Source organism: Vulpes lagopus, chromosome 4, assembly GCF_018345385.1.
Source record: "Vulpes lagopus strain Blue_001 chromosome 4, ASM1834538v1, whole genome shotgun sequence".
Taxonomy (NCBI): domain Eukaryota; kingdom Metazoa; phylum Chordata; class Mammalia; order Carnivora; family Canidae; genus Vulpes; species Vulpes lagopus.
This window is the reverse complement of record NC_054827.1, coordinates 113,450,959-113,464,089: the sequence shown is the minus strand read 5'-3', so window position 1 is coordinate 113,464,089 and position 13,131 is coordinate 113,450,959. Positions and strand designations below refer to the sequence as shown.

The 13,131-nt window shown below is 44.3% G+C and overlaps 1 protein-coding gene and 1 long non-coding RNA gene across 8 annotated transcripts in view; one reads left to right on the top strand and one right to left on the bottom strand.

Moving 5' to 3' along the window:
- LOC121490093 overlaps nt 1-11,619 on the top strand; it is a 26,644-nt gene extending 15,025 nt beyond the window's left edge. The window contains exons 3-4 of the long non-coding RNA XR_005987499.1: nt 338-391; nt 11,493-11,619. This is a non-coding gene — a long non-coding RNA (uncharacterized LOC121490093). The remainder of the gene's footprint in view (nt 1-337; nt 392-11,492) is intronic.
- The window catches only part of PRC1 (protein regulator of cytokinesis 1), a 25,823-nt gene extending 12,692 nt beyond the window's left edge, over nt 1-13,131 (bottom strand). For 3 of the 7 annotated variants that reach the window (XM_041753701.1, XM_041753704.1, XM_041753705.1), the window contains exons 1-4: nt 12,456-12,558; nt 7,382-7,521; nt 2,418-2,550; nt 1,599-1,721 (exon numbers count right to left, since the gene is read on the bottom strand). In XM_041753701.1, the coding sequence (XP_041609635.1) occupies nt 1,599-1,721; nt 2,418-2,550; nt 7,382-7,395 (270 nt within the window). In that variant the 5' untranslated portion in view covers nt 7,396-7,521; nt 12,456-12,558. Of the gene's footprint in view, nt 1-1,598; nt 1,722-2,417; nt 2,551-7,381; nt 7,522-12,455; nt 12,561-13,010 lie in introns of those variants that run through there. The other 4 variants (XR_005987497.1, XM_041753700.1, XM_041753702.1 and 1 more) reach the window with 4 other exon arrangements.

Sequence of the window (13,131 nt, the reverse complement as noted above, 5' to 3'; positions counted from 1 at the left end):
ACAAAAACTGTCATAATTTAAGGAAAAAGTATTGGGGCGCCTATGTGTCTCAGTGGTTGAGTGTCTGCCTTCAGCTCAGGGCGTGATCCCAGAGTCCCAGGATCAAATCCCACATCAGGCTCCCTACATGGAGCCTGCTTCTCCCTCTGCCTGTGTCTCTGCCTCTCTCACTCTGTCTCTCATGAATAAGGGAAATATATCACTGTATATCTAACTTATCACCTAATTTCATACTGAAAGTTAAAAAAAAAAAAAAAACTGAAGAAACTATTCATCTAAAATCTATCTATCTATCTATATATATGATCAATATATGTATATATAATTTTTCCTGTAGATTCCAAGAAATTCCTATGATGTCATGGTCTGAATGATTGCTCTTGGCTTCCAGGTATGAATTATCCTTTACCCTTTGAAGGTGGTCTCCCAGGGGCCCCTAGGTGGCTCAGTTAAGTGTCTGACTTCGGTTCAGGCCATGATCCCAGGGTCCTGGGATTGAGTCTCACACTGGACTCCCTGCTCAGCAAGGAGTCTGCTTCTCTCTCTCCCTCTACCCCTACCCCCCAACTCATGCTCTAATAAGTAACTAAAATCAGATGGATGAATGAACGCGGCCTCCCTCCCAGGCTGACTCCATCGAGATACCTGGGCAGCTCTTCCTGTAACAGGGAGAGGGACTCAAAAATCTTAGAGCCATGAGGCCCTGCAGTCACAGCTATTCTAATCACTTCCCGAAGCTTCACACTGTTTTTCATTTTTATGATCCCAACACTAGTGTTGCTGGTTCTAACCAGGGACACGTTTTGGACCTCTATCCTATCTGTTACTCATTTCATCCTTGCTGGCATCCTCATTCCACCTTGCCTTGTGCTGGACCACAAAATACCAACCTCTTAGCCTGGTACACAGACAGTCATGCATGCTTGGAATCTAACTACAGTCTCCAGACACTCCAGCTTTTGAGACATTTCTTCTCAAGTAGCCAGTTTGGCTGGTTCAGTAGTATGCAACTAACCGTGGCATGAAAAAAACCAAAAAGGCAGGTTTTTTGGCAACTTTCCCTTATATCACTAGTCACTTTTGCTTCCTAGGTAATGCTTTTCATTTTCTTTCAGAGAAAGAATAGCATAGTACCATCTGTACCTAGGTTTACCTTAAAATTAAAAAAAAATTTTAAGAAGCTTATTTTTTATTGTTTTTTAAGTTTTTATTTATTTACTCATGAGAGATACAGAGAGGCAGACACAGACAGAGGGAAAAGCAGGCTCCCCACAGGAAACCCGATGCAGGACTCGACCCCAGGACCCAGGGACCATGATTCAAGCCAAAGGCAGATGCTCAACTACCAAGCCATCCAGGTGCCCCAAAGAAGCTTCTTTTTAATCAAAGCATTGCAACACTTATTAGTGGCTCCATCTCTCAAGAGGGCAACTCTTTACAGAAGTGAAAGTTACTCTGCTGGAACTAACTAGGTGGTATATTCTCCCCACTTTCTATGGCCAGAACTCTATATAAGGAAACTTTTCACCTGCACCCCCAAGTCAGAGTTCCTTCCTAAATATCAAACCCAAGCAGGAGCCAGAGGCCCCACCACATACCTGAAATGGTTCAACGTGTAACTCACTGCACAGGGTATTGAGCTCTTTTTGACAGACGGATATGCTTTTGATGAGCCTTTCCTTCAGGCTTTCCTCTTCAGCAATCATCATATCCAGGAGATCCTACGGGAGAGAAAACAGTCCCATAAAAGTATGGGGCCAAAGGGGAAAAAAACCCAAGCCAACTTTCATAATTTCAAATTCTTAAGAAAGGACTTAAATGGAGGGGGTCGGGGGTGCCTGGGTGGCTCAGTGGTTGCGTATCGAAGCCTTTGGCTCAGGTCATGATCCCAGGGTCCTGGGATTGAGTCCCGCATCAGGATCCCCACTGGAAGACTGCTTCTTCCTCTACCTGTCTCTGCCTCTCTCTGTGTGTCTCTCATGAATAAATAAAACAAGGAAAGAAGGAAGGGAGGGAGGGAGGGAAAGAAAGGAAAAGAAAAAAAAGGAAAGAAAAGAAAAAAGAAAAGACTAAACTTAAACAGAAACAAAACCAGATGGTTTTATGCCTGGGTAGCTCAGTTGGTTAAACATCTGCCTTCAGCTCAGGTCATGGCCTGGGGTCCTGGGATTGAGTCCCATGTTGGGCTCCCTGCTTCTCCCTCTCCCTCTGCCGGCCAGGCTCCCCACTTGTGCTGTCAAATAAATAAAATCTTTTTAAAAAACAAACAGGAAAAAAAATAAATAAATAAAATAAAAAATAAAAAACAAACAGGAAGAGCCTGTGACATCCTAGTGTCTGTTTACAACTATCTCCAATGAGACATCAGTATCCATACTACTGTCCCACAGGAAAGAGACCAGTACTACTCAACTCACCTTGATATGCTTCTTTACAACCTCAGTTCTTTGTAACCGCTGGTCCTCTGGAATCCCAATTAATTCCCAGATTTCCCGAAGGTGATTCAGAGCTTTCTGGAGACATACTATTGACTCCTCCGCCAGCACCTCACTGAAAAGCAAAAGAGAAGCCAGTAACATCAGCCACTGCCTCCAGACTAAAAGGAGGATTTATAGAAACTAAACATACTAGTTTCTCAGTGGCCTCAGGCTAAAACAAATTGAAAACAAGCATTCAGCTTTAATCACTGTTCTCCTAAACACAACATTGGCAAAGTAAAATTCACCATCACCTTATATTGTAGAAATTCAATCTTTTTTTTTTTTTTTTTTAAGTAGGCTCTATGCCCAGCATGGGGCTTGAATCCATGACCCCAGGATCAAGGCCTGAGCTGAGATCAAAGGTCAGATGCTCAACCAACTGAGCCACTCAGATGCCCCAGAAATTCAGTATCAATGATACTCAGAAGCTGGGATTTATCAACAATTCTACCTATGATAGCACAATACAGAATGATAAAAGAAAAACTAGACAGGGTGTTTCTGGTTGGATTAGTCAGGAGAACACAGGACTCTGGATCTCAGGACAGTGAGTTCCAGCCCCAGGCTAGGTGTAGAGATTAGTTAAAAAGGAAAGATAAACCAGACAAAATAAACGCTCACCTAACACAAGAGCATGCTTTGTGAAAAGCTCCTATAAAACTGGCATTTTACTACAATTTTTTGTTTTTTTAAGATTTTTATTTATTTATTCATGAGAGACACAGAGCAGCAGAGATATAGGCAGAGAAAGAAGCAGGCTCCCTGCAGGGTGCCTGATGTGGGACTCAATCCCGGGACTCCAGGATCACGCTCTGGGGCAAAGGCAGAGGCTCAACCGCTGAGCCACCCAGGCATCCTGCAAATTTTGTTGTTCTTAAGTTACAATTACTGACTTACAGAGTGGCTAAAGTTATAAAAGACAAACATCAAGTATTGACGAGGATCTAAAAATGAGAACTTTCATATACTATTGGTCTGGAGCGTAAACTGGTACAACCACTTTAAAAATTGCTGGCAGCTTCCATTAAAGCTGGGCCTGGCAGTTCCACTTCTACATGCAAGTCCAGCAGAAACGTACATGTATGCAGTAAAGACATGCACAAGGGGGATCCCTGGGTGGCTCAGCGGTTTGGCGCCTGCCTTCGGTCCAGGGTGTGATCCTGGAGTCCTGGGATCGAATCCCACATCGGGCTCCCTGCATGGAGCCTGCTTCTCCCTCTGCCTGTGTCTCTGCCTCTCTCTCTCTCTCTCTCTCTCTCTCTCTCTCTCTCTCTCAGTCTGTGTCTCTTATGAATAAATAAATTAAAAAAAAAAAAAAGACATGCACAGGAATGATCAGAGCAGCACTACTCATAATAGCATAGGAGTATAAACAACCCAGGGGTGCCTGGGTGGCTCTGTCGGTTAAATAAATCTGCCTTTGGCTCAGGTAATGATCTCAGGGTCCTGGGATTGAACCCCACGTTGGGCTCCCAAGCTCAGGGGAGAGCCTACTTCTCCTTTTCCCTCTGCCTCTCCCATTACTCGTGCTCTCTCTCTCACTCGATCTCAAATAAAATCTTAAAAAAAAAAAAAAAAAGGGTAGAAACAACCCAGATGTACATCAACAGAACAGACAGTACATTCCTACAATGGAGTAACACAGCAATGAATACACAACATGGATCAATCTCAGAAACATTATGCTGAACTATGCCAAATGAAAAAAGTCAAGTCCAAAAAGACTACATACTATGATTCCATTTTATGATATTCTAGGAAAACAAAACTATAGTGAAAGAAAGCCTGGGGTCAGAGCAGAAGATCAACTGCACAAAGGACCAAGCAAACGTTTTTAGGGTGATAAAATGGTCCTAGTTCTTAGTGATTACCTAACTGAACACAAAAAACAAAATTCAACAGTACAAGTAAAATGAGTCAATTTTTCTGTATAAATTATACCTTAATCTTAAAAAAAAAAAAGGGGAGAGAGAGGTAACGGGCTGCCAGAGTGACTCAGTCAGTTAGGTGTCTGACACTTGATTTTCAGCTAGATCTCCAGGTTGTGAGATCAAGCCTTGCCTCGGGCTCCCGACTTGGAACTGAGCCTGCTTAAGATTCACCCCTCCTTCTGCCCCTCCCTCCTGCTTGCTCGTGCATTCTATCAAATAAAACCTTAAAAAAAAAAAAAAAAAGGAGGTAAAACAAAACATGGAAAAACAAAAAAATTTGAGGAAGAAAAGGAAATTTAGTTTGGATGAAAAAAGCAAGATGAGCATCAAGAATAGACATTTTGGGCAGCCCTGGTGGCTCAGCGGTTTAGTGATGCCTTCAGCCCGGGGCGTGATCCTGGAGACCAGGGATCAAGTCCCATTTTGGGCTCCCTGCATGGAGCCTGCCTGTGTCTCTGCCTCTCTCTGTGTGTCTCTCATGAATAAATAAAATCTAAAAAAAAAAAAAAAAAAAAAGACATTTCTCCAAAAAATATATATAATAGCCAAGAAGCATGTGAAAACACACTCAACATCACTAGCCACTGGTGAAATGAAAATCAAAATCACAATCACTGTGTGATTCCATGTATGTAAAATTCAAAACAGGCTAAACTAAGGTATGCTTTCAGAAGTCAGGGTGGTGGTCGCCATTGTCTTCAGAGGTGGTAAATGGACAGGGCCAAAAGGAGCACTGATTATATAGGTGTGTGCTGACTGAAAATCTACTGAGTTTTGCACTTAGATTTATGCACTTTTCTGTATGTTATTCTTCAATTACAAAAAGTTTTAAAACATTTTTATCTGAAATGCAAATTTAACTGGGCACCTTGTATTTTATCTTTAAAAAAGTTTACTTTAGGGATCCCTGGGTGGTGCAATGGTTTGGCCCCTGCCTTTGGCCCAGGGCGCGATCCTGGAGACCCGGGATCAAATCCCATGTCGGGCTCCCCGTGCATGGAGCCTGTTTCTCCCTCTGCCTATGTCTCTGCCTCTCTCTCTCTCTCTCTCTGTGTGACTATCATAAATAAATAAAAAAATTTAAAAAAAAGTTTACTTTAAAAATGATAACTAGGGGATCCCTGGGTGGCACAGCGGTTTGGCGCCTGCCTTTGGCCCAGGGCGCGATCCTGGAGACCCGGGATCGAATCCCACATCGGGCTCCCGGTGCATGGAGCCTGCTTCTCCCTCTGCCTGTGTCTCTGCCTCTCTCTCTCTCTCTGTGACTATCATAAATAAATAAATTTTAAAAAATTTAAAAATAAATAAATAAATGTTATAAAAAATAAATAAATAAAAATGATAACTATTAGTCTGCTTCACATAACACTCACAGAACAGAAATTTTCTCTCCTTTCATAGATACAAATGGATAACAAGGACACTGCTCTGGCACCAGAGAAACTAGAATGTGGATATGCTTTGCCACCAGTCAGCAGTGAAGCCTAAAAACAAATAAATCACTTAAGCTCTTCTTGTGAGGGGACTAGAAGCTCTCATTGGCCTCCTTTGTGCCTCAGGGTCTATCTGGAGGTTCAATGAGCCACCAGCCTAGATCTCCAACAACAGCAGTTTCTTCATACGTTTTAATATTTTCATATCTAAGACATTTCTCTAGCCAAAAAGTCCCAATTTAAAGGTTGCCTGTCCTAGATGAAGAAAAGTTTTGGCACAAACACCAGTTGTCTATACCAGATGGCCAATATCAATACCCAGATAACAAAGTGTTTTTAAAGAATCTACTGTACTCCATTTTAGAAATGTTAACGGGGGCAGCCCAGGTGGCTCAGCAGTTTAGTGCTGCCTTCAGCCCAGGGTGTGATCTTGGAGACCCTGGATTGAGTCCCACCTCACGCTCCCTGCATGGAGCCTCCTTCTCCCTCTGTCTGTGTCTCTGCCTCTCTCTCTGTCTCTCATGAATAAATAAAATCTTAAAAAAAAGAAATGTTAACAGGTAGTTAAGGCATTTATTTCGGTACACCTGAGTGGCTCAGTGGTTGAGCATCTGCCTTTGGCTCAGGGTGTGAAGCCAAATTCCCGGCTTCGAGTCCCACATTGGGCTCCTTGCATGGAGCCTGCTTCTCCCTCTGCCTGTGTCTCTGCCTCTCTCTTGAACACATAAAAACTTAAAAAAAAAAAAAAAAAAAAAAAAGGTATTTATTTAATTTCAATTAACTTTTGTTCTAATCTCAATTAAAGTTCAACCACAGAGCTTCCCCAGACACTTCAATTTTTAAGACAAAAAGAATGCATAAATCAAAATCCTAATCTTTGTATTTTATTAAAAATAACCTACAAGACCTAATCTGTGGTCATGTCATAGTCCATCTGAATGCAAAACCCTGGTGTGAAACCAGACCAGCCTGGGGCACTGCTCTGAGGGTCACTATTTCAGGGAGTGCTCTATAGTCTCTTCTAGTCTAACTGGCCCACTCTACCCTAGCCAATCTCCACAGGACAGATAGGTTCTCTGGAAAACAAAATCCAATCAGGCCTCTGCTAAATTACTCCCTTCAAAGTTTCCCATTGCCCTCAGGAAACAGTTCAACTGTCTTCAAAGGAAAGGCTTTCTAAAAATCTCTCCTGGGGAGCCTGGGCAGCTTAATCGGTTAAGCAACTGCCTTCAGCTCAGGTCATGATTCTGGGGTCCTGGGATCCAGTCCCACATCAGGCTTCTTGCTCAGTGGGGAGCCTGCTTCTCCCTCTTCATTTACCCCCCACTCGTGCTTGCTCTCTCTCTAGTGCTCTCTCTCTCTCAAATAAATTAAGTTAAATTAGAATAAAACCTCTTTTCAGGTTTATCTCTTAATCCCTCACCCCTCACTCCCTAATACTCCAGCCAACTCAACTTTTGAGCATTCCCCGGACAGGCCCCTCACTCAACCAACTGCTGAACTCAGTTATCCATGCTGCCATGCTTCTATACATTACCTTCCACCTGCCATCGCCTTCTCTGGACAGCCATGGATTCCGCATCATCATTTCCTCCATCACTGCCCCCATCCACACTGTAGATCATAGACTCAAGGGCAAGGACTGCCAAATCTTATCCATCTTCATTTTACTAGACCCTAATGCACAGTGATTATTCAATAAATGTAAAAGGAGTGGCCTTAAGTTCCTGACAAAGGCTCATTATGACTTACTTCCAGCTACCTTCGGTTTATAAGCTCTCACATACTGACAAATAGATTTATAAGCAGTGCTGCCTAGCTCTGTAAAACCGTCAAGAGGGTAAAGTGATCATTTTTCTACACAATAAAAAACTAACACAATGGGAAAAGAATCTGAATAGACATTTCTCCAAGGATCTATAATGGCCAATAAGCATGTGAAAACACACTCAACATCACTAGCCACTGGTGAAATGCAAATCAAAATCACAAAGAGATACCACTTCCCAGGCACCAAGATGACTATAATTAAAAAACAACGTTAAAAGAAAAGACAGCAACAAGTATTGACAAGGATGTGGAGAAAACAGAAGCCTACATACACTGCTGGTGGGAAACACAAAATGGTGCAAATATCCTTGGAAAACAGTCTAGCAGTTCCTCAATTGAACAGTTACTATTTAACATAGAAATTCCATTCCTAGATATTTACCCAAGAAAAATGAAAACATGCCCACACAAAACTCACATTCATAGCAGCATTTCTACAATAGACAAAATGTAGAAACAACCCCAAATAGCCATCAACTACTGAATAAGGTAAATGTGATATACCTATCCAATGGAATCTTATCTGGCAATAAACCTGGAAAACATTATGCTGAGTGAAAGAAGCCAATCGCAAATGACATTATCATAGGATTCCATTCATATGAAATATCCAGAATAGGCAAATCTACAGAAACAGACACAGATTAGCTGTTGTGTGGACTGGGGGGTAAGGACGGAAGAAGGTGGGAAAAGGGACTGACCTTTTAATGGGTGTGGGGTTTTGGAAAGGATGATAAAAACATTCTAAAACTGACTGTGGTGATAACTATACAACTCTACGAATATACTAAAATCCATCAAATTGCATGCTACGCAAAAGGTAAGAAATCATTTAAAAGACCATTTGAGGGGATCCCTGGGTGGCTCAGTGGTTTCGCGCCTGTCTTTGGCCCAGGGTGCGATCCTGGAGTCCAGGGATCAAGTCCCGCGTCAGGCTCCCGGCATAGAGCCTGCTTCTCCCTCTGCCTGCGTCTCTGCCTCTCTCTATGTCATAAATAAATAAATAAAAATAAATCTTTAGGGATCCCTGGGTGGCGCAGCGGTTTGGCGCTTGCCTTTGGCCCAGGGCGCGATCCTGGAGACCTGGGATCGAGTCCCACGTCGGGCTCCCAGTGCATGGAGCTTGCTTCTCCCTCTGCCTGTGTCTCTGCCTCTCTCTCTGTGTGACTATCATAAATAAATAAATAAATAAATAAATAAATAAATAAATAAATAAATAAATAAATACTAAATCTTAAAAAAAAAAAAAAAAAAGACCATTTGAGATCTTTTCCAGTCCAGTGACAGATTCTTGAGACTGGAAAAATTAGACCTTTTTATATCTGTTTGTGTCCTTTGTGGGAGGTATTTTTTAACTAACTTCAGCTTTTCGGTGATACGTTATAAGAACAAAAATCTCCTTTTTTTTTTTATCTTTTTTTTTTTTAAAGATTTTATTTATTCATGAGAGAGAGAATGAGAGAGAGAGAGAGAGAGAGAGAGGCAGAGACACAGGCAGAGGGAGAAGCAGGCTCTATGCCGGGAGCCTGACGCGGGACTTGATCCCGGGGCTCCTGGTGGGGAGCCTGATGTGGGACTAGATCCCGGGATCACGACCAGAGCCCAAGGCAGATACTCAACCACTGAGTCACCAAGGTGCCCCAAATCTCCATTTTAAAAAAAAAGATTTTATTTACTTATTCATGACAGACAGAGAAAGGCAGAGACATAGGCAGAAGAAGCAGGCTCCCTGCAGGGAGCTGGATGTGGGACTCAATCCCAGGACCCCCAGGATCACAAACAGAGCCAAAGGCAGACCCTCAACCACTGAGCCCCCAGGCGTCACCTAAAATCTCAAATTTGTACCTTTTAGGAAATTACCTGAATCTATAGGCAGTAAGTATATAATTGCACCAAGAGCATCATTCATAGACAATGCACGGAGGTATCCTACAACTTTTTTGAAACATTATTCATTAAAAAAATACTAGAGGGGGGGATCCCTGGGTGGCGCAGCGATTTAACACCTGCCTTTGGCCCAGGGTGCGATCCTGGAGACCCGGGATCGAATCCCACGTCGGGCTCCCGGTACATGGAGCCTGCTTATCCCTCTGCCTGTGTCTCTGCCTCTCTCTTTCTTTCTCTGTGACTATCATAAATAAATAAAAATTCAAAAAAAAAAAATACTAGAGGGGCGTCTGCCTTTGGCTCAGGTAATGATCCTGGAATCATGCTCTGCATGGAGCTCCCTGCTAAATGGGGAACCTGCTTCTCCTTCTCCCTCTGCCATTCCCCATCCCTTATGCTCTCTGGCTCTGTCAAATAAATAAAATCTTAGGAAAAAAAAAAAAACTACATGAAAGTTCATTATATGTAAGATACATTTAAGTGTTGGGGATTCTACACTGACATCTTTGCCCTTTTGGAGTTTACATTCTAGTAACAGTGATAAATAAGCAAATCTTACATTAAATCATAATAAGCACTATGGAGAGAAATCAAATAGTGAAAGGGGTACTAAGGTATAGAAAAGGGGAGTTGCAGTTTTTAAAAGATTGGTCAGGAAAGGCCTCCCTGGGGTGATCTCCGAGCAAAGGCCTAAGAAGGCAAGGAATTAAGCCATGGAAGATGTGGGGCAAGAGAGATCTAGGTAGAGGAAACCACAAATGCCAATGCCTGAGGTAGGATGGTGCCTGGTAGGTTCCATAAAGAGCAAGGACTCTAGTATGACTGGAGTACAGTACAGTTAGGACTCCAGAGGCCTTTGAAAAAGGTAGAGGCTTTTACACTAAAATATGAACTCACTGGAGGATTTTGAATAGAAGATAAGGCATGGAGCTTTGTGGCTCCTGTGTTGACAATAAGCTTCAGGAGGCCAAGGCAGAAGCAGGAAGACCAGTTAAAAGGCCAGTGGAGGGGATCCCTGGGTGGCGCAGCGGTTTGGCGCCTGGCCCAGGGCGCGATCCTGGAGACCCGGGATCGAATCCCACATCGGGCTCCCGGTGCATGGAGCTTGCTTGTCCCTCTGCCTATGTCTCTGCCTCTCTCTCTCTCTGTGTCACTATCATAAATTAAAAAAAAAAAAAAAAAAAAGGCTAGTGGAACACAAGAGATAATGGTGGTGACCTGGACCAGGGTGGTGGCAGTAGAGCTGGGGAAGAGTCAAATTGTCTTTTGATGAACACCAATAAAAATTAATTTAAAAAAAAAATTGTCTTTTGAAAGTTAAGGCTAATCTTAGGAATGAAAGAAAGGTATCAGGATGATACAAGAATCAGAATAAATGTTGTCAAGGGTGGAACGTCTTTTAATTCTCTGAAAACTACTGGAGAACTAGAAGATTTATTAATTCCAAATACCCATCTTCCAACTGGCCCATTAAGATTTGTTCAAGTAACAGAATCCAAGGGGTGGTTAACCTTTTCATTTTAACAACTATCTGCAGAGTGCTTTTAGTTAGTGGCCCACCTATCCACTGGAGGTTAGTGGTCCATTTGCTGTACAGATAATTGGTTTTTGGTTTTAATTGGGCCTGAAATCTACAAATCTCATGCCCTTTAATTCTGTAAAAAGTAATTTGGCTAAATTTTTTTAAGTTTGTATTTTAATTTATTCATAAGAGACACAGAGAGAGAGAGAGAGAGAGGCAGAGACAAGAGATAAGCAGAGGGAGAAGCAGGCTTCCTGCAAGGAGTCTGTTGTATCCCTTGATCCCAGGACCCAGGTACCACAGGTGCTCCTAATTTAGCTAACTTAATTAGTAAACATATCTAAGCTTTTCAATTAAGTCACAAACCAAAACTGCAAATTATGTGGTTTTTTTTTTTTCTTTTTAATAGAAATAACAGCAGCTACTAGGCAGCCCTGGTGGCTCAGCGGTTTAGCGCTGCCTTCAGCCCAGGGTGTGTGATCCTGGGGACCCGAACGAATCCCGCGTGGGGCTCGCTACGTGGAGCCCGCTTCTCCTTCTGCCTGTGTCTCTGCCTCTGTGTCTTTCATAAATAAATAAATAAAATTTAAAAAATAAATAAATAACAGCAGTTACTGCCATTAATTTTAAAACCCTGGCTGTTGGGATCCCTGGGTGGCACAGCGGTTTAGCGGCTGCCTTTGGCCCAGGGCGCGATCCTGGAGACCCGGGATCGAATCCCACATCGGGCTCCCGGTGCATGGAGCCTGCTTCTCCCTCTGCCTATGTCTCTGCCTCTCTCTCTCACTGTGTGCCTATCATAAATAAATAAAAAAATTAAAATAAAATAAAATAAAACCCTGGCTGTTGGGCCACCTGAGTCGCTCAGTGGTTGAGCATCTGCCTTTGGCTCAGGTCGTGATCCTGGGGATCCGGGATCGAGTCCCGCATGGAGCTCCCTGCATGGAGCCTGCTTCTCCCTCTGCCTGTGTCTCTGTCCCTCTCTCTGCGTCTCTCATGAATAAATAAATAAAACCTTTAAAAACAAAACAAAAAACCCTGGCTGTTTTTACAATGGTACCATGATTTGTACTCATTTTCCATTCTCTGGAAGGCAAGCCACCTGAAAAAGAACGATGAGAATTCGAAATCAGGGAAGCAGCAGCAGCAGCTTCTACAGCCACAGAATGACCAGCCTGACCAGTAACTACCAACCAGTAATGAATCATCTCAGTGCCTCACCCACCGCTTCCAGAAAGCAGGGCTAACGTTCTCACCACTCCACACAAAAGCCCTATACCCTTGGTATTCTTACTTTAGAAAACTGACATCTCTGTCCTTTTGGAGTTTACACACTAGTAACAACAACAACAAAAGTGACAAATAAGCAAACCTTCCAGTAAAGGGCAGTAAGTGCTACAGAGGGAAAAACGGAGCAGAGACCGGTGAAGAGACAGCGGACATTCGGCGTGGCGAGGGACTCCTTAGTGGAGTTTCTGGACTCCCAAGGGAACCCGGCTCCCTGTCCAAGTCGGGGACGTTAGCGCGGCAGCCCGGCCCCGCGGAGGACTCGCGGATCAACGACCTGACGCGTTATTTAAAGACAGGCGAGGGAGCGGCCCACCAAGAGCGGCTGCGCGGGTGCCGAGCCGAGAGGCAGCATCTGAGAGGGAGGCAGGCAGGCGGGCGGGGCTCGCGGACGCTCGGAGCGTCGGGGCCTCCCGGGCGTCGGGGTGTGGGGGGCCCCCGCCGGGCCCGGGCACTGCAGGCCTTGCCCTGCCGCGCCGGGGCCCCTCGCACCTGCGCCAGCTCAGCGCCACCCAGCCCCGCCGGCCGCGCCCCGGCTGCACTCGGCGCCCGTTCACGTACCCCCCGCGCCCCGGGGCCGCCTCGGGGCCCCCCGCTCCCGGGCCAGGCGTCGCTCCCTCGACCCTCCTGCAACCCGCACCTCCTCCTCATGGCGGACGCTCCCAGCAGCCGACCGTCGAGGCCCCAGACCTCCTCCACGCGGAGCTGAGCACAGCAACCTCGCACAGGAACCACAGTCCCGCTCCAAGCCGGGGCTCCGA